At 38.4% G+C, this 19,454-nt stretch overlaps 1 protein-coding gene across 1 annotated transcript in view; it reads right to left on the bottom strand.

The window, feature by feature from the left end:
- Positions 1-1,059: 1,059 nt before the first annotated feature.
- Positions 1,060-19,454, bottom strand: part of LOC110447942 (cytosolic carboxypeptidase 1-like) — a 38,931-nt gene continuing 20,536 nt past the window's right edge. Inside the window, exons 12-25 of the mRNA XM_021493935.1 lie at positions 18,988-19,086; positions 17,890-18,638; positions 16,392-16,538; positions 15,239-15,326; positions 12,918-13,074; positions 12,146-12,378; positions 8,907-9,060; positions 8,443-8,514; positions 7,534-7,642; positions 6,828-6,957; positions 6,252-6,389; positions 5,209-5,388; positions 4,454-4,620; positions 1,060-3,173 (exon numbers count right to left, since the gene is read on the bottom strand). Of these exons, the coding sequence (XP_021349610.1) occupies positions 3,029-3,173; positions 4,454-4,620; positions 5,209-5,388; positions 6,252-6,389; positions 6,828-6,957; positions 7,534-7,642; positions 8,443-8,514; positions 8,907-9,060; positions 12,146-12,378; positions 12,918-13,074; positions 15,239-15,326; positions 16,392-16,538; positions 17,890-18,638; positions 18,988-19,086 (2,568 nt within the window). The 3' untranslated portion in view covers positions 1,060-3,028. The remainder of the gene's footprint in view (positions 3,174-4,453; positions 4,621-5,208; positions 5,389-6,251; positions 6,390-6,827; positions 6,958-7,533; positions 7,643-8,442; positions 8,515-8,906; positions 9,061-12,145; positions 12,379-12,917; positions 13,075-15,238; positions 15,327-16,391; positions 16,539-17,889; positions 18,639-18,987; positions 19,087-19,454) is intronic.

Here is a 19,454-nt window from a genome sequence, read left to right as displayed (position 1 = left end):
GGACTGGCAATGAAAATATACGACTAAGCAAGCACCAGGACCAAGTAAGCAAACACATACTGTACAGATGTACAAACACATAGGCCAAGTTAAAATACGAAATAGCAAAGCAGTAGTATCTATAGAACACAAAGCGATTTTCCAAAATAACCCCTGGACGGAGGATAAATTTTGATGTGTTGAAGTTTGAAACTTAATTTGATAGTTTTAATGAATTACCTTTCAAACTTTCTCAAAATGTTACAGGTATACAGATTTTTATTAATTAGACCAATTTGTAAACCTAGAATACAAAACTCATGAAAGCTCAGGAATGAAACTTTAACTCATTCACCCCTGAAATTTCATAATGAACTGTTCCAACCTTTGAACTGGAAGAGTTCAAAAGTGTCTTCAGGGGTATGCGAATGAGTTAACATTGCAATTGGATTGGGGGCAAGATGGACTTGTGGAATTGAAATTCTGCATTCCTTTGAAACCACTACAGCAAATCTGAACTTCTGGTTATCACATTTTTTTTAAAATGTATCATATTTACAAAGATATTTACCAAAAAAAATTTACTGGTCATTAAAATCTTTCTTTTTAAAGATGTATATACAGTGTAATTTTAATGACATTGCTATTTTTACTGTATATGGGCAAATTCCAAACACAACAGCAAACATATCCAGTAAAGAAATGCTATATATTCAACAATCTTGAAACTGCAAATTCAACACTTTGTATTTGACACTGATGCAAAAATAACAGTGTGTAAAATCACAACTGTGTACAGTATAACAAGGTCACATCAATGTCTTAAGGATGCTTGTACCACTACGGAAAAATCGTCACTACGTATCGGACCACTGATCCTTATACTGTCACGCTAACAAACTCAGGTACCTGGTCAACAGAAGTACCCTCACCCAGTCGCAATTCAGTTATACTGAAAACGAAAATAAAAGGGGGGGTTATTGTATGTATGGAAAACTAAAGCGGAATTTTTAAGTATTTTGTCAGCAGCGGGGCATGGATCCTTAATAAAGTCTCATTATGATGTTTCCATTCAATCTATTTTTAGTCGCTTCTGCAGTAAGTGTCTTCGGTACCAGCCGTAAGTTACTCTTACAGCAATCTATAGAGCGTCTTTTGCATTCGAAACGCGACCTAAAACTTCCAGTGCTATATCTAATTACTGTACTATTCTAACGCGACCTAAAACTTCCAGTACTATATCTAATTACCGTACTATTCTAACGCGACCTAAAACTTCCAGTGCTATATCTAATTACCGTACTATTCTAAGTAAGCCCTGAAGAACTCCTGTTTGGAAGGAGATACATATCTCTGAATGTTGACCGCTAGCACCGGGAATGGAACCCTGGCCGTCTTAATTGAATGGAAGACCAGTAGCCTAACTACACAGTGACTAGATCAATTGTCCCATGAACAGCTAAAACAAATTTTGCATGATTTTTTTATGGAATGAAAATCCAGCAAAAATACCATAATGTGGGATGTTTGTATAAAATGATCATGGTGAGTATGGTCTGTTTGCACCATATGTATTAGAAAATTACAATTCAGTATCTAAGTGGACAAAACATATGAAAATAATGTTGAAATGGTAGATTTGATAATAAGTGCCATTTTAAACGCTTTTTGCACACCATAATATTGGGACAAATCTAGGATAAATATAACACTTTGAAGCAAATCGAAACATCAACAATTGCTGCGGTGAGCCACCGTAAGTTGAAAGAAAGATAAAAAAGGAGAAAAAATATATCAAGGAATGAGAAAAGAAAATCTCTATACATTGAACTAAAAGTATGTAAAAAGTACAGATTTTATATAAATCATATGTACTTAACAATGCCTTAACTGAAAAAAATGAATGATGATAAATGGCTTAGAATTAAAATCATAACTATTTGGAGATCAATAAAAAATGGCTTTAATAAATGCATTTTGATATTCTGGTTATATTGGTTTTCAAAACTTCTCAGTAAAATGCCCAGCATACAGACAGCTATTCATATATACAAAATAAATTTTATTTATAATATTTCTCAGAAAGGAAACATTTCCTTTCAACATGTTGCATTCATCTCAAACCTGGAATGCTACAACTGGCCCTGTCTATTATTGACATTCATCAATTAAATACATAAATGTTAAAATGTTTTGATGTCAAAACTGAATAATGCCAGACTGAGTGTAATTCTGTTTGTACCATATTTTTCATATTTACCACCCAGTTAACTAAAAGGTGAAATATTCCAGTAAACTCTAAGAGGCCTTATTTTTGCAGCCTGTAATTTTTGCTGATTAATTCCTAAAAGGTCAATTTTGTGAGATCTATTATTTCCTTGGATTTCATGTTTAGTGGTCATGCCCAATTTTAAGGTAAGTGTGGATTTTCGTGGAAAAACAGTTGCACTACTGTGAAAATTTCAGAAGGTTAGAACCCTGTGAGAATAAAAACTTTAAAGTAAATTATACTGTTTCTTCATAGTCTAGGTAGTTGATTTTGGAGAAGATGTAAATATACTTGGAGAATAAAACTCTCCAGTAAAATCACTCACTAAGGGGAGGGGGTATTAAAAGGGGAAGGGATGCTAAATATGGCAAATACGGTACACAACATTCATGCTGCCAACATCAGTCACAAAAGGCCATCAATGCTTGTCTGATTCAACGTCCTGTTATACACATAGACAACTTATGATCATCTGTCGATCACAACTAGAGTCTTCATCGTGTTCACGTTGTCATCTCAACTAGGATCCTCATCGTACATGTTGTCATCTCAACTAGGATCCTCATCGTACATGTTGTCATCTCAACTAGGATCCTCATCGTACATGTTGTCATCTCAACTAGGATCCTCATCGTACATGTTGTCATCTCAACTAGGATCCTCATCGTACATGTTGTCATCTCAACTAGGATCCTCATCGTACATGTTGTCATCTCAACTAGGATCCTCATCGTACATGTTGTCATCTCAACTAGGATCCTCATCGTACATGTTGTCATCTCAACTAGGATCCTCATCGTACACGTTGTCATCTTCATCCTGTGAAATGTCATCTTCCAGCGAGGACTCCTCATTCATGTCGTCAATGTCACCGTCTCCACCTCCGAAATTATCATCGTCTCCAATACTGTCTCCAAGATCTTCCCTAGAATTAACAACAAAATTGGTAAGTTAGTCTTGTCTAGCTTTTAATTTACTTGAGATCAACAGTTAGGGACCAAAATGTGCAATAATTAAGCATGCAAGGCAAAATAATTAAGCATGCAAGATACTGTATAAGAAAACTATTTGTTCGCTCAAGAAGATACCTACTCAAATGACACTCTGCATCAAATACACTACCTCCTAGCTCAAGTGCCTGAATTAGCAGCTCAAAAACTTAAATCCAAAAACTTTTAACACTAACCACTTAGCTCAAACTCCCTGTTGGACCACAGAAACTATCCCTTTAGCTCAACCTCATGAACTGGCATCTCAAAATCTTCAAGGTTAAACTCCAGCAATGCTATTTAATAAAACTTGGTCCATATCTCAAACTCCTACACTGGTACCTCAGTAACTTACCCTCTAGTTCAAACTCCTACACTGGTACCTCAGTAACTTACCCTCTAGCTCAAACTCCTACACTGGTACCTCAGTAACTTACCCTCTAGCTCAAACTCCTACACTGGTACCTCAGTAACTTACCCTCTAGCTCAAACTCCTACACTGGTACCTCAGTAACTTACCCTCTAGCTCAAACTCCTACACTGGTACCTCAGTAACTTACCCTCTAGCTCAAACTCCTACACTGGTACCTCAGTAACTTACCCTCTAGCTCAAACTCCTACACTGGTACCTCAGTAACTTACCCTCTAGCTCAAACTCCTACACTGGTACCTCAGTAACTTACCCTCTAGCTCAAACTCCTACACTGGTACCTCAGTAACTTACCCTCTAGCTCAAACTCCTACACTGGTACCTCAGTAACTTACCCTCTAGCTCAAACTCCTACACTGGTACCTCAGTAACTTACCCTCTAGCTCAAACTCCTACACTGGTACCTCAGTAACTTACCCTCTAGCTCAAACTCCTACACTGGTACCTCAGTAACTTACCCTCTAGCTCAAACTCCTACACTGGTACCTCAGTAACTTACCCTCTAGCTCAAACTCCTACACTGGTACCTCAGTAACTTACCCTCTAGCTCAAACTCCTACACTGGTACCTCAGTAACTTACCCTCTAGCTCAAACTCCTACACTGGTACCTCAGTAACTTACCCTCTAGCTCAAACTCCTACACTGGTACCTCAGTAACTTACCCTCTAGCTCAAACTCCTACACTGGTACCTCAGTAACTTACCCTCTAGCTCAAACTCCTACACTGGTACCTCAGTAACTTACCCTCTAGCTCAAACTCCTACACTGGTACCTCAGTGACTTACCCTCTAGCTCGAGCTCCTCCACTCGCTCCCATATCTAGCTGTGAGGTGCTGGAGCTCGGAAGAGATGCCACCCCGTCGTAACTTCCGTACTTTGAGCGTATCCTCAGCAGAGCCTCACAGAACTTCTGTCCCATGTCCTCCATCATAGCGGTGGAGATATGCTGATCCTGTCAGAGAAATTATTTAATGGATGAAACACTTTTACATATTATAAAATGTCTTTTCAAATACCTGTTGTGTTTCCAAAAAATAGTTTCAAGTTAAGTTGTCATGTATTACTTCTTTAGAGCTTTCTATTATATACAAAGTCACACACATACAGGCACTTTGGACATCTTGTTTTCAGTGTACCTGGTCATAGAGTTTTCAGCTTTTTTTTCTGCATCTGAACATATGGCTACTTTCTTACATATATCAATGATTTACTTTAGAACTTTCTAGATTAAGGGTATAAGCTACTTTAAACTTTATACCTTTGATTTTCTCCCTTTGAAATCTTGACCACTACATCATGTAATAATTTAGAATAATTGTGGTGTTCTTGTGTACTTTGCAAAAGTGTCACCAATTCTTGTGTACTTTCCAAATGTGTCATCAATTATTGTGTACCTTTCAAAATGCATCATTAGTTCATTGACTTAATCCAAACTACTACCCATTAAAGGTATATCAGTGATTTTTTTTATGTGCAACTCTTTTGTAAAGAAGGTTTATATGGTAATAAGACAGTATTCTGACATCTATTATTGACCCACCTTGTACTTTCCCTCCTTATCAATCCCGCAGTAGGAACTCTCCATGGTATAGGACCTGATCACGCCAATCTGACGCCAGACCACCATCCGCGCCGTCGTCTCCTTGGCCTTCTCCACAACAAAGCTGCAGTTCTGCCAGGAGAACACTGGCGAAGTCAGGTGTAGTATCCGTGGTAACGTCTAAACATTACAGATATCAAACATTTATTGCATCATAATCATGCAGCTGAAATACATGTTTGTCAGCAAAGCCATTCATATATCTCATGTTTTTTTCTTGTTCAATCTCTACTTTTCTATATGTAGAGGAATCCAGTCACGACACAGTTCAGATGTCACCAGTTTGTGTTGGTTTTTTGCCTGAGCTGTGTTGTGATTGGAACCCCTCGACTAGCTTATATTTATATATTTGATACCAATCCCCCTGCATTCCCTTCTATAGCGATACTCGATGCAAAGCCCTCCACTATTTTACCCATTGATAGACCTCAAACAACACATTGGCACTATATATTCTTATTTATATCCATTTTTTGTTTATTGTGAGGTAGCATCTAAACAAAATACCCGTATTATAACTATCTGTATCATAATTTATGAAATTTCCATTTATGTATATTAGCAAATCTACACACATCATATTTCAGGTTTTTTTTCATCAATGATAAAGAGTTTTCCCTCTGTTGCATTGTAGTAGTAAATATAAACATTCGTTGGAGTTTATACATTTGCTGTGTAGTACTTTTACCTTATGAAAGTATTCAAACCGTCGCACAAAGAATCCAGTCAACCGACTTGACAACACTGTGAAAGACTTTTTTCGCACTCCCTTCTTTTTGCGTTTTTGCTCAAATGTTCAATTTTGAGGGATCTATTTATTTCTAGATTTGAGGACTGGTGGCCATGACACACAGTGCTAGTGTAAGATGGATCAATTAGCTATTTTGCAGGATGTAATTTTTGCCAAAAAATTGGTACTGCGAAAATTATGATGATAAGAACCTGGCGAAACACCACATTTATAGTAATGGTGAGCTCCATACCTTGAAGCTGTTGTCCTCCCCTCTGTTGCCCGTCACGGCCGGGTTTTGTGTGTCGTTGGGGATCCAGGACATACTTGGACTACAGCCATACAGGAAGATGTTCTTCCTCCGAGAATGTCCATGGTAGTCACAATAAACCTGAAAGACCAGATCAAACATCAACAACACAGAAAACAACCTTAACAAAACATGATCAATGGATGGTATCAATATGAAAATGGTCTTCCAAAGTTTAATGCCATTTAACACAACTGTATAGATCTGAGGAAAAATGTTACGTATGAAGACAATCTTGTTTCTTACAGACAGAATCTTGTTTTTAATGAAGTCAATTTTGTTTTTTTATGGAGGAAATCTCACTTTTGTGGAGGAAATCCTGCTTATTTTCACAAAGGTTTTTGTATTTTGATAGCATGAATTTCTTTTCTTACAAAGGGAATCTTGTTTTCATATAAGGAACATTGTTTTTTTATGGTGAGATTCTTGTTTCTTACACATGAAAGTTTGTTTCTTAGGGAGGGAACATTGTATTTATGGAGAGAATTTTGTTTTTACAGAGGAAATCTGGTTTCTTACCAAAGGAATCTTGCTGATCATCTGCATGTATTGGAGCATGCCCTTGGTGTGGTAGATGGTCGGGTGTAGTCGGGGACAGGGGTTGTCCCAACGCCGGTTCAGGTCCTCTGCTGCTACAGAACATCTGTGACTGGAATGTTTAAATGACAAGTAGTATGTAAACCACTGACTTCCTAGTGTTCATTATAAACGCCATTTTCTGTAGATAATTAACTACATAAGTCCCCTGTAAACATAATTTACTGTAAAGCTGTACTGGTTTCAGACCCAAATTACTTTCTGTTGGTAGCATCATCTGTACTGTCTGCACTATTTTTTCATGGCAATTTAAAGGCAAAAATTTGTCCCATTCCCAATGGAAAACAGTGCAATTTTCCCCCCCAAAAAAATCAAATTTATATTCTTCATCTTTTATTCATATGACAAAGCAGCATCTAATTTCTACAATGAAATAATATTGGATAAACAAAGTTTTGTTATTTCAGATGAAATTTTAAGAAGGCTAAAGAACTGACTCTGTAAATATGAATAAAGTGTTACTGGGGTAAACCAGTGTTGCTGGGGTAAACCAGTGTTACTGGGGTAAACCAGTGTTACATGTTGGTTAACATACTAAGCTAACACATCAATGATTTTTCCAAATCAACATCAGGGGCCTTTTCTAAAATCATTCAGAAAAAGCCCCAACTGTTTTCAGACTACTTACTTTCCGTTGATAACACCATCTGGGTTTAACATCGGGACCACCTTGAAGATATAGGTCTCTCTGAGTAGCTGAGCAGATGGCTTCTTACTCAACAGGTAGTCAATGGTTCCTGTAACAAAATCACAAATTAAATTCAATCTCTACCTTTCTGTACAAAACTGCTGTGAGTACTCTTAGTCAAAATAAACTCAAATAGCTTTGTGACCTATTTAAACTAAGTGTACACTTGACCTCTAGGCCAAAGGAAACTCAACATAACATGTGAAAACTAAAAGACCTATTGATAGTATGTAACAGGGACTTTAACCTTCCATCTGTAATGCAATAATATTCATGCTTGTCTCATAAAGCCTGCGCTTTGTATGATGAAGTGTGAGTTATCTAGCACAGAAAATGTCTCCCTAAACTATCTTTAAATTTTCATCTCCAGATGCAGCTTGGTTTTGCACAATTTTAGAAGATGTCCACATGGCATGACACAACAATTCAGATTTTTGTATGGTCAAATTCAAATTTTCGAAAAGTCTTGACCAGAAAATGCTTGTCAAATTAGTTTCATTGTTTGACAATTTTCTATAAATATTAACAGCAACTTTGATCCATTGATCTAGTTTACCCATAAATAGCAAGTGACCTTGAACTTGGGACCCTAAACTACAACCTCCTCCAAGGTATTTTCATACTTGACGTTAGTACAAACTTTGATGAAATCCGTTAAGAAATGAAGTTTATAGAGATGTGACAGTGAATCGTTACACGATGGACAAAGGTAACAGAATACGCGTTCCCCTTAAATTACGAGGGCATAAAAATGTTTGTAAAATTTCTCACTAAATGTAAAGTGCAACCAACATTAGTGATGGAGAAAATATAGGTCACAGTGACCTGGAAACAAACACTTTATCTTACCTTTCATGACCCAGCTCGCGTTACTTTCTCCTGGATGGACTCTTCCTGATATGAAGATGTATGGTCTTGATTCTGAAAAATGGAAATGAAAACTTAAGGAAACATTTCTTCAAAATGGTGAAAATGATATGCCCTATTAACGGGAGTGTGTAATAGACACAGGAAGATGCTATTATATGAGGCTTTTAAAAGAGGCAACCCAAATTCTAGCTACAGGGATTAACAGGTATCATGACTTCACAACTGAAAAAGCACTTTCAATTTGAAGAAAAAATCAACACGGCCAAATATCAACAAATTAATTTGTAGTGTTTCCAGAGCCAAGTTGAAATTCCAACTTTTCGATTTTAACTCATTCATCCCTGAAGACACATTTGAACTCTTCCAATTCAAAGGATGGAATAGTGCATTATGAAATTTCAGGGGTGAATGTGTTAAAGAAGGGCCAGAGTACCACTACTCACTAAGCTCCTCCACATGGTCACGGCTGTAGGTCTTCGGCTGGGCCGTAATGGTCAGTACTGGCACATTGTTACCGGTCATTGTCTGACATAGGTCCTGTTTCCTGAAGAAGATGGTCCTATTGTCAATCATCCTCTCCCAAATACTCAGGTGAGTCTAAAAACAAAAAACTCAGTTATGTCACTTTATTCCTGGATTTCCTATTGAAACAGAATGTTATCTCATAACTGTAAGTCAACACATTCAATTAATCTGCCCCCTCACATTTCTTAAAGAAAGTTTCAATGTTTAGAAAGTTCTTTTTGCCAACCGTTTTTCTTGGTATCAAAACTGCTTGAAATCTAAATGAATTTTTCAAATTTCCCAAATTATACAAACAATTATTAATTAAAATTTCTTAAGATTATCCTGCACTTTTGTCAGTATAAAAATTCCAAGCACATATATTTGTTTTCTTGACAGCTATCACATAAATGTGAAGAGAAATGTTATCAAAATAACATCAAATGACTTTTGAAATTGGAGCAATATTCAGTCTGTTACATGTTTAGGTAGAGAATCTGAGAACTTTTTTTATACTAGGTAACAAACCTACTTGTAGAGTTGTGTAGGTGTAGGGGTAGTGATAGACAAGGTAACAAACCTACCTGTAGAGTTGTGTAGGTGTAGGGGTAGTGATAGACAAGGTAACAAACCTACCTGTAGAGTTGTGTAGGTGTAGGGGTAGTGATAGACAAGGTAACAAACCTACCTGTAGAGTTGTGTAGGTGTAGGGGTAGTGATAGACAAGGTAACAAACCTACCTGTAGAGTTGTGTAGGTGTAGGGGTAGTGATAGACAAGGTAACAAACCTACCTGTAGAGTTGTGTAGGTGTAGGGGTAGTGATAGACAAGGTAACAAACCTACCTGTAGAGTTGTGTAGGTGTAGGGGTAGTGATAGACAAGGTAACAAACCTACCTGTAGAGTTGTGTAGGTGTAGGGGTAGTGATAGACAAGGTAACAAACCTACCTGTAGAGTTGTGTAGGTGTAGGGGTAGTGATAGACAAGGTAACAAACCTACCTGTAGAGTTGTGTAGGTGTAGGGGTAGTGATAGACAAGGTAACAAACCTACCTGTAGAGTTGTGTAGGTGTAGGGGTAGTGATAGACAAGGTAACAAACCTACCTGTAGAGTTGTGTAGGTGTAGGGGTAGTGATAGACAAGGTAACAAACCTACCTGTAGAGTTGTGTAGGTGTAGGGGTAGTGATAGACAAGGTAACAAACCTACCTGTAGAGTTGTGTAGGTGTAGGGGTAGTGATAGACAAGGTAACAAACCTACCTGTAGAGTTGTGTAGGTGTAGGGGTAGTGATAGACAAGGTAACAAACCTACCTGTAGAGTTGTGTAGGTGTAGGGGTAGTGATAGACAAGGTAACAAACCTACCTGTAGAGTTGTGTAGGTGTAGGGGTAGTGATAGACAAGGTAACAAACCTACCTGTAGAGTTGTGTAGGTGTAGGGGTAGTGATAGACAAGGTAACAAACCTACCTGTAGAGTTGTGTAGGTGTAGGGGTAGTGATAGACAAGGTAACAAACCTACCTGTAGAGTTGTGTAGGTGTAGGGGTAGTGATAGACAAGGTAACAAACCTACCTGTAGAGTTGTGTAGGTGTAGGGGTAGTGATAGACAAGGTAACAAACCTACCTGTAGAGTTGTGTAGGTGTAGGGGTAGTGATAGACAAGGTAACAAACCTACCTGTAGAGTTGTGTAGGTGTAGGGGTAGTGATAGACAAGGTAACAAACCTACCTGTAGAGTTGTGTAGGTGTAGGGGTAGTGATAGACAAGGTAACAAACCTACCTGTAGAGTTGTGTAGGTGTAGGGGTAGTGATAGACAAGGTAACAAACCTACCTGTAGAGTTGTGTAGGTGTAGGGGTAGTGATAGACAAGGTAACAAACCTACCTGTAGAGTTGTGTAGGTGTAGGGGTAGTGATAGACAAGGTAACAAACCTACCTGTAGAGTTGTGTAGGTGTAGGGGTAGTGATAGACAAGGTAACAAACCTACCTGTAGAGTTGTGTAGGTGTAGGGGTAGTGATAGACAAGGTAACAAACCTACCTGTAGAGTTGTGTAGGTGTAGGGGTAGTGATAGACAAGGTAACAAACCTACCTGTAGAGTTGTGTAGGTGTAGGGGTAGTGATAGACAAGGTAACAAACCTACCTGTAGAGTTGTGTAGGTGTAGGGGTAGTGATAGACAAGGTAACAAACCTACCTGTAGAGTTGTGTAGGTGTAGGGGTAGTGATAGACAAGGTAACAAACCTACCTGTAGAGTTGTGTAGGTGTAGGGGTAGTGATAGACAAGGTAACAAACCTACCTGTAGAGTTGTGTAGGTGTAGGGGTAGTGATAGACAAGGTAACAAACCTACCTGTAGAGTTGTGTAGGTGTAGGGGTAGTGATAGACAAGGTAACAAACCTACCTGTAGAGTTGTGTAGGTGTAGGGGTAGTGATAGACAAGGTAACAAACCTACCTGTAGAGTTGTATAGGTGTAGGGGAGGTGATAGACAATGTAACAAACCTACCTGTAGAGTTGTGTAGGTATAGGGGTAGTGATAGACAAGGTAACAACCCTACCTGTAGAGTTGTGTAGGTGTAGTGATAGACAAGGTAACAAACCTCCCTGTAGAGTTGTGTAGGTGTAGGGGTAGTGTTAGACAAGGTAACAAACCTACCTGTAGAGGTGTGGAGGGGTAGGGGGAGTGATAGACAATGTAACAAACCTATCTGTAGAGTTGTGTAGGTGTAGGGGGAGTGATAGGCAAGGTAACAAACCTACCTGTAGAGTTGTGTAGGTGGAGGGGTAGTGATAGGCAAGGTAACAAACCTACCTGTAGAGTTGTGTAGGTGTAGGGGGAGTGATAGACAATGTAACAAACCTATCTGTAGAGTTGTGTAGGTGTAGGGGTAGTGACAGACAATGTAACAAACCTACCTGTAGAGTTGTGTAGGTGTAGGTGTAGTGATAGGCAATGTAACAAACCTACCTGTAGAGGTGTGGAGGGGTAGGGGGAGTGATAGACAATGTAACAAACCTAGCTGTAGAGTTGTGTAGGTGTAGGGGAGGTGATAGACAATGTAACAAACCTACCTGTATAGTTGTGTAGGTGTAGGGGTAGTGATAGACCAGGTAACAAACCTACCTGTAGAGTTGTGTAGTTGTAGCGGTAGTGATAGACAAGGTAACAAACCTCCCTGTAGAGTTGTGTAGGTGTAGGGGTAGTGATAGGCAAGGTAACACACATCTTTGTTGTGTTTGAACTTGACTGTGAAGGTTGTTGTGTAGTACGTCTTTCCCTTGACTCCCCCTGTTGCGTGGGCACTCCGTGTGAAATGGTTTCTATAGTAACAGATGTCTGATCCAACTCGCGACCAGCAGGGTTTGCCGTCCAGGGCTTCAGACACGGAGAACATTACTGGCCTCATACCTATGTCACGAAAAATGAGAAACTAATTAATCAAGGTGTCACGTTAGTGCTGATATCATCTATTCCCTACTTGACTAAATGCAAGTTAGCAAGGAAGACGGGCTGAGAAAATATACGTGAGGGAGAGACACAAACATGGCTCCCTCACTATCATGTTCGCGCTTTCAAGTCTTAAAAAGTTACCTGTGATGATACCCTATCGTGATTTATCCTTTCAGAAAGATAGCAATAAATTCACCATCACATTCTCATATCGCTGAAAGTGATCACTGTTATTAGGTGCTTGCCAGATGAAGAAAATATTTTGACAGAATATGACCATTGAAGAATGTTAGTGTAGCTTAAATTTGCTGGAAACCTATCAATGTTGAGAAAAAATAATTAATTAAAAGATACTTCAAATGTATAATGACTGTAACCTGGAAAAAGACATGACTGATCTTTCTGTTTGTTTCTGGGGTTCTTTAAAGAAACACAGCAAATATTTATCTGAAAAGATTCTTAAAAGCTACCCATGTTCCCTAGTGTGGGAGACTTACCGAAGTTGAACTGGCTGTTGAGTTTTTCACAGTTGACGATATTGAACCTATAGGGTATGTCCGCCACCATATTGCTGACCTCGAAGTAGAACCATTGGTGATGGTGGTTGGTGTTGACATCAGGGTTGAGGATGAGGTCGTACTCAAACTCCCGAACCTGTAACACAAACTCAGGGAAATCAGATCACTGCTGTCAAAAAGTCTAGTAACAGGTGATTATGTCACAAGATAGAGCGCACAATGACACCACAATATATAATTTATTGATGACTGGAACAAATATATTCCTGTCAAAGAGTCATGATATTCTGTAACAAACTCAATTCAATTGGTATAAGTTACAGCATATACAATCTCAAGACTGAGGTCAATCTGTTGCGATCACAAAACATCTATAGTATTTATCTTGAAATATGCCCTGAGGGCCAACACATTATTTCAGACTCAAAGTATATGGTTTGGCTTATTAAAAGACATTCCAATTTTTGAATAGCATCTGTTGGCATTTCTACTGAACTACAATAGCTATGGGTGGGCTTATTACCAGGCATTGGCTGATTGCTGGATATACATTTGTACATGTTACATGTAATTGATTATAATTCTGCAGCATTTCCCTTACATCTATAATTGACAAAAATAGTACATTGTTGCTATTTTTTGTCATTATTTTCTTTTCTATACCAATTTAGATATTGTGGAACATAATTTCAAACAGTAGCAAATGACATTGAGATTAATGACACCAGAATTTCAAGTATAATTTTGCATTTTACATCAAAACAGCAGCACTGAGTTTTTTATGAGATTTTCGTCAAAAACTCTACAGTTTATCTCCATTGCTTATGTTCTGAATCGATGACACATTTTTTAAGTACACAAGATTGCATGCATTGATAACTCCGTAAACTGTGGTAATTCTGAAATGACATAGTTATCCTGTTATTTTCCCACTAAATTAAGCAGTGTCGGGGGGGGGGTTACATAATTAATGTTTATGACCAATCTAATTAAAATCAGATCTCTCATTACACTACGTTATGTTTTTCAACTGTTTTAACTTCCTATCCCAAGGGCAACAGACTTATTACCTGACAGATATAAATTGATGCTGCTTGTGATTAAAAGATTTATTTTATAAAATAAAATACAACGGAATGACCAGACAATTTCAGTGATTTTGAATTATCAATTATTCCTTTGAAATACTGCTTGTACATCATTGAGGAGTTAAGAAAAAAACTAAATTTCATTCTAACTACAACAGATATCGTCCCCCTCCCCCATAAATGAGAGATGGGTAGATTGAAATGTTCAGCTCAGTTTAATTCCTCAAAAGAAGTAAAACCTTGGGGCCTGTTCGTTTATGCAGAACAACCGGTACATCCGCTTTAAAATGTAACATTTTCGGGTATAAATCCTGACGAACCTGCAAATGTTTATGTAGGCCTCGCAATTAAGGCTTTGTCAAGGCTCGCCTGAAAGCAGCATCAGATTACTAGGTCAGACATTATTTTATAAACGAACAACTGTGGTCCAACCGTTTGTCACATTTAAAGGATGGAAAGCATGCAACTAACCAGGATGAGGTCTTAAACAATCGTGTCAGCTGGAAGCCTCAACTTGGCTGGTAAATCTCATGAATGAATTGACTGATGGTCACTATCAAAACAAAGTTTACAAAGTGGAGTCCAGAAAAAAACAAAGCTAAACCATTAATACCGGACTGAAATCCTACTGTCATTGCATGGACATCAATTTTCAAACGTAACAGAGGTAATTATTTTTTCAATGCCTCCGCTAGGAGTTAAACCCGGGGGACCTCTGGCTTACTTGTCTTACACTCTACACCGGATGAGCTAAAGAGAAATTTCCCTAGCTGAGTCGGTAGGAAGCGGCTAGTATTTTACCAGGGTGACACAAATATTAAGCAGAAAAATCTGGACATAGCTTTTTGTCAGGACAAATTTTAAAAGAGGCAAAAAGTAAACCCAGAAAATTTGTTATTTTTCTATCAGGACTATGAACTTTAATGGTGTTTCAAGAAGAAAGTGCTGCACAGCAAACAGGAATTTCAAAAAGTAAAATAATTTGACAGCTGATCTGTAGGAGTAGCAGAGATAAAACTGTGTGGAAAACTTGGTTCCATTTTACCCCCTTTAACTTTGAAGTCGTTGTATAAAAGCATGATAAAATACACAAGGTAGTAAACAGCATGAAATCAAACCACAAATTCTGACCCAGTAACACCACGAAAGTTTGAACTAATAACTGATCATTTAATTCACAGATGTTTCATCACATGATTATCTCATATTTACCCAAATAGCCTTGCGCAGATTTCCACTCTCAAACTGAGAATTAAAGCGTAGAGAATTGGCTCCAGTCACGTCAAGCTGGCTGCCTATTCTGGAAATCCAACAACAGCTTGTTATTATATGTTAGGTGAATGTAGGTGAAACAGCAAGGAAGTTATCCTGTGGGCAACTTTGGTATGCAAGGCAAACAACAGTCATGACTTGGGAGGTATGGTACACTAGTGGTAGGATGCCAAGTTCGTGAACGAAGGGTTGCGGGATCGAGTCACGGCACGGCACTGTGTTGTATCTTTGAGCAAGATAATTTACTCCGCTTGTTCCAGTCTACTCAGCTGTAAATGAGTACGTGGCCGGGCACCCAGCAGTGCTAAAATTGTGAAATGCTAGCTGTGAGCGCCAAAATGGCAGCACCGGCTATATGCTCCCCAGGGAGTTGAGAAAGATATTGGCTGGTTGCAACGGCCCTATAACCACGGATAAAAATTTGTGAACCACTTTGAGACGACCTATTATTATGACTTTGTATCCAGTGGGAACAAGATATACAACATTCTTAACCTACATAAGTACAGGAAGTCTGGTAAATGTAGGTGAACTGACAAGAATATTATGCTACAGACAAAGTTTAGTATATAAAAGGGCAGTCGGCCGTGGGTTCAATCCCTGAAGTTGTAGTACGCATGGAATATTCCGAGAAAGTGTTTTTCTCCTGCCCACACAACTTCAACAACCCAGGTGTAGTATAACATGGTCTGGGGTGGATGTTGCGTTATCTGTGCTGTAGCAGTCAAGTGAGGTGGCACTATAAATGATACCGTTGGAAGCACAGTCCCACTACAAGCAGAACACAATACATCTCCAGCACACATACATAGGGAGATATTAGCCAGGTGGCATAGGACTAGTAGTTAGCGCCTGATAAGGCAGCTCCTGAGAATTCCTCAAAATTGTATTGATTAATGAATGTGCTAATTGTATTGATTGTATAAATTGTATATCTATGTACTGTAAAGCGCTTTAGAGTGGCTTATTCTAGCTAGATAGGGCGCTATATCAAATATTGTACATGTGTATAAGAAACGATATAAATTTAAACATAAAGGACATTTACGAAATTTGTGAAAAATAATTTGAGACAACTAAAGCCTGAGGTTACCTCATAGGGTCTCTGTTGATAAGGTTGTGGTTGGGGATTGTATAGGTTGACCCCGTCCTTTTAATTACAGCGTCCAGGTCAAACACCTCCCTGTCTATGACATTCTCCGGGTGAATCATTCGATCTATGTCCTCGAACACCTTGGCCCTGAAATTGTCCAATCCAGTAGAGTAAAAAATACATAGTACTGTACAACTATTCCTTGAATAAATCAAAGAGCAACAAGAACTTTCCACAGTCTCTTCAATCCAGCCCCCAGTAATCCTTTTAATCGAGCCAGTATTTAAGAGGATGGACTTGCATTTTTTCTGTAAATGTCTCAGTAATGCAGCTGTCTGACAACAGTGCCGTTTTAGCTTGAAACAAAAAAAGTTGGGTTAAGGTGGCTGTAAATTACACAGGCAGTGACTTTTTGTGGAATAAATTTCTGCCACCAAAGGAGGAAAGTAAGCTATAAATTGAGGAAACATTCAAAATTTTCTTTAAGCTTTTGAAAATCATGCTGAACGCCTTGGCCCGAGTTAAAATACAAATGTTAAGTAAAACAAAGATAATGCTAGCCATTTCAAAGTAGGGTACCTATTAAAACAACAATGTATACCGAGAAACTTTTGCCATTTACGGGTAAAACCAGTATTTCCCCAGTGCAAAGGACTTGGAGCGTTATGGGTCATTTTTGGCCTCATAAAAAGTAAAAATTTCAAAATGAATTTATTTACCAATCTCTGCTCTAAACATTATATTGGTTAATTCGGGCCATCTTTCTTGGTGAAGGGTTTTTCCAATGTGCATGTATAGATGCTCTACCATAGCAACAAAATTGCGTTGCTATGCAGAAATAGCCAAAATATTAAGTTTTTGGACAGTTAGCATGCAGAAATGAAAGCCTCCGCATGTGACAAACAAAAAATACTTTGTTAAAGCATGTCAAATATTTATTTGTTTGTTGCATGCGGAGGCTTTCAAAATTTAAAGAGTGTTTAATTAAATTCCTTCAAAATGGCAAACAGACGATATTCACGTATTTTATCATGAAAATGCAGGTTTATGTCTCTCTTTGTAATGCCATATCTCCTAAACCAGTTGTCAAATTAATTTGAAATTTCATATTTGCATATTTCATTTACTCCTGATTACGAATATAACAACTAACTCTAAATCCCTGATGAGGCCAGAAATGACTCTTAACGCCCCTAGTCCTCTCGCCCTTCACATGTAGTAACTATATATATTATGATGAGTATTAATATTTGATGTCAAGATAAATTTGCACTTATTGTGGAGAGAAAAAAGGTACAAAATTAATCCACATCGAAAATTTCCCAGTATACAGTATTTTAACACAAAGGAAGATGCAAGAAATCTGTTCACAATTTCGGGTCCCTTCTGCATTTTTTGCTGATTTTGATACAAAAGCAGGGTTAATTTGACCACTGGTAAGTGAATGAAGAGGAAGATTATGTTTGAAAATCTCTATGACTAAGTGATTGTACCATACCTTTGGACACCAAACTTGCGGTGATACAGCGCTTCGTTTGTCTGTAAACTTTTCGCCCCTGTAAGATCGGGATACGCTAACTTTTCAAATCTGTACACACTTTTAGTCTCTCTAGACATTTCCTGGAAAACAACCGTGTCATGAAGACATCCTTCAAGATCTTCCTCCTCGCTACTGGAGGTCATCAGGACACGGTCAATATTTTCTATCGACCCCCGTACAGGGGCTGGCGTTATGCTCAGTGCGTTCACAAACTCGGATTCCAGTTCTACCGTTTCACGGATAGTTGATGATGCCATAGAACTACCTAGACTGGAAGAACTCACTTTTTTAGTTGATTTTTTGTCTTTTTGAGATTTTTTAGAACCTTTTGATTTCTTATTGCTGGACAATGTTGTATTAGATTTTAGCACCATCGACGGTTTCTTCAAGGCACTTTTGCTTGGCTGCAGTGGCTGAGGCAAATCAAGTGAAAAAACACTCGTTCCTGTTTTAAGGTTAATCGCTGTGGCAGAGTCACATCTCTCCATAGGGTAGTTTTCTGGGTACTCGCTAACATCACAGTGTAACGAACTGTAGCCACTACTCTTTGAACTCGTGTAGCTCATTGTACTGGCCCTGCGATACATTCCTGCCGGACACGACAGTTCACGTTCTCCCATTGTTGGCATTTGGGGGTACGCCTCGTACGTTCCTGTAGGAATGTAGATAGAGTTCGGAGGTGGCAACTCATCTTCCTCATCATCTACCTGTAATAGTTGGGTATCAAGTTAAACACACTTACATATTCTAGCTTACACATAAACTCTGAGGTTACACATTTTGCAGGAAGTTTTCCAGCATATTACTACTGTAAAGATAGTGTTTTTCGCAGGGTTTTAAGTTTCACTATTTTCCAGAAATTATTTGTCCCTGAAAAACATAGCAAACTTATCCATCTTTACGATAATGCTTTGTGCTGTGGCCACTATCACTACGCCTGAAAATCCTGAACAATAGATCGGAAAAAAAAACCACCAATTCAGCAAATCCGTAAAAATTAGGAACCATTGAAAAGTTCTTAAGTGTAGTATCTATTTATAGATTTTGTTATCTCACCTCAATTTCAAACAACTCTGGGAAGAAGGTGTCATACATTCTGAGATCTTCAGCGGTGCGTTTGAAAGGTTCCGGTGCCCCACCTTGGTCCTCCTCCACCTGTCAACACAATCACAACCATCAGGGGCTATTTTATTTGAAGAATAAATGTCCCTGCTGTAAATTTGTCTAGCATGTCCTCATTCAATGTCTAACCATGTAACCTATGGACAAATATTCTCGTAATCCACTGGACAAATCATGTCCAGAAACCACCATCCAACCAGAATCCATAAAGTATCCATCCATACATGAAACACCAGTAAACTCGACTTGTCCTGGGCGTGGTTGTTTGAATGTTAAAGCTGTGTGAACCTTGATAATCTAGCCAACTCCAATCTTGTGAAAATAAAGCTGCATTTTGAGATGGTTATTGATTTTTTCCTGAAAAAGTCTGTAGACACGAATGCCCTCACACCTATGCAAAT

The sequence above is a fragment of the Mizuhopecten yessoensis genome, unplaced genomic scaffold (genome assembly GCF_002113885.1).
Source record: "Mizuhopecten yessoensis strain PY_sf001 unplaced genomic scaffold, ASM211388v2 scaffold3689, whole genome shotgun sequence".
Classification (NCBI taxonomy): Eukaryota; Metazoa; Mollusca; class Bivalvia; order Pectinida; family Pectinidae; genus Mizuhopecten; species Mizuhopecten yessoensis.
The sequence above is the reverse complement of the archived record's forward strand: the minus strand, read 5'-3'. Positions and strand labels throughout refer to the sequence as shown.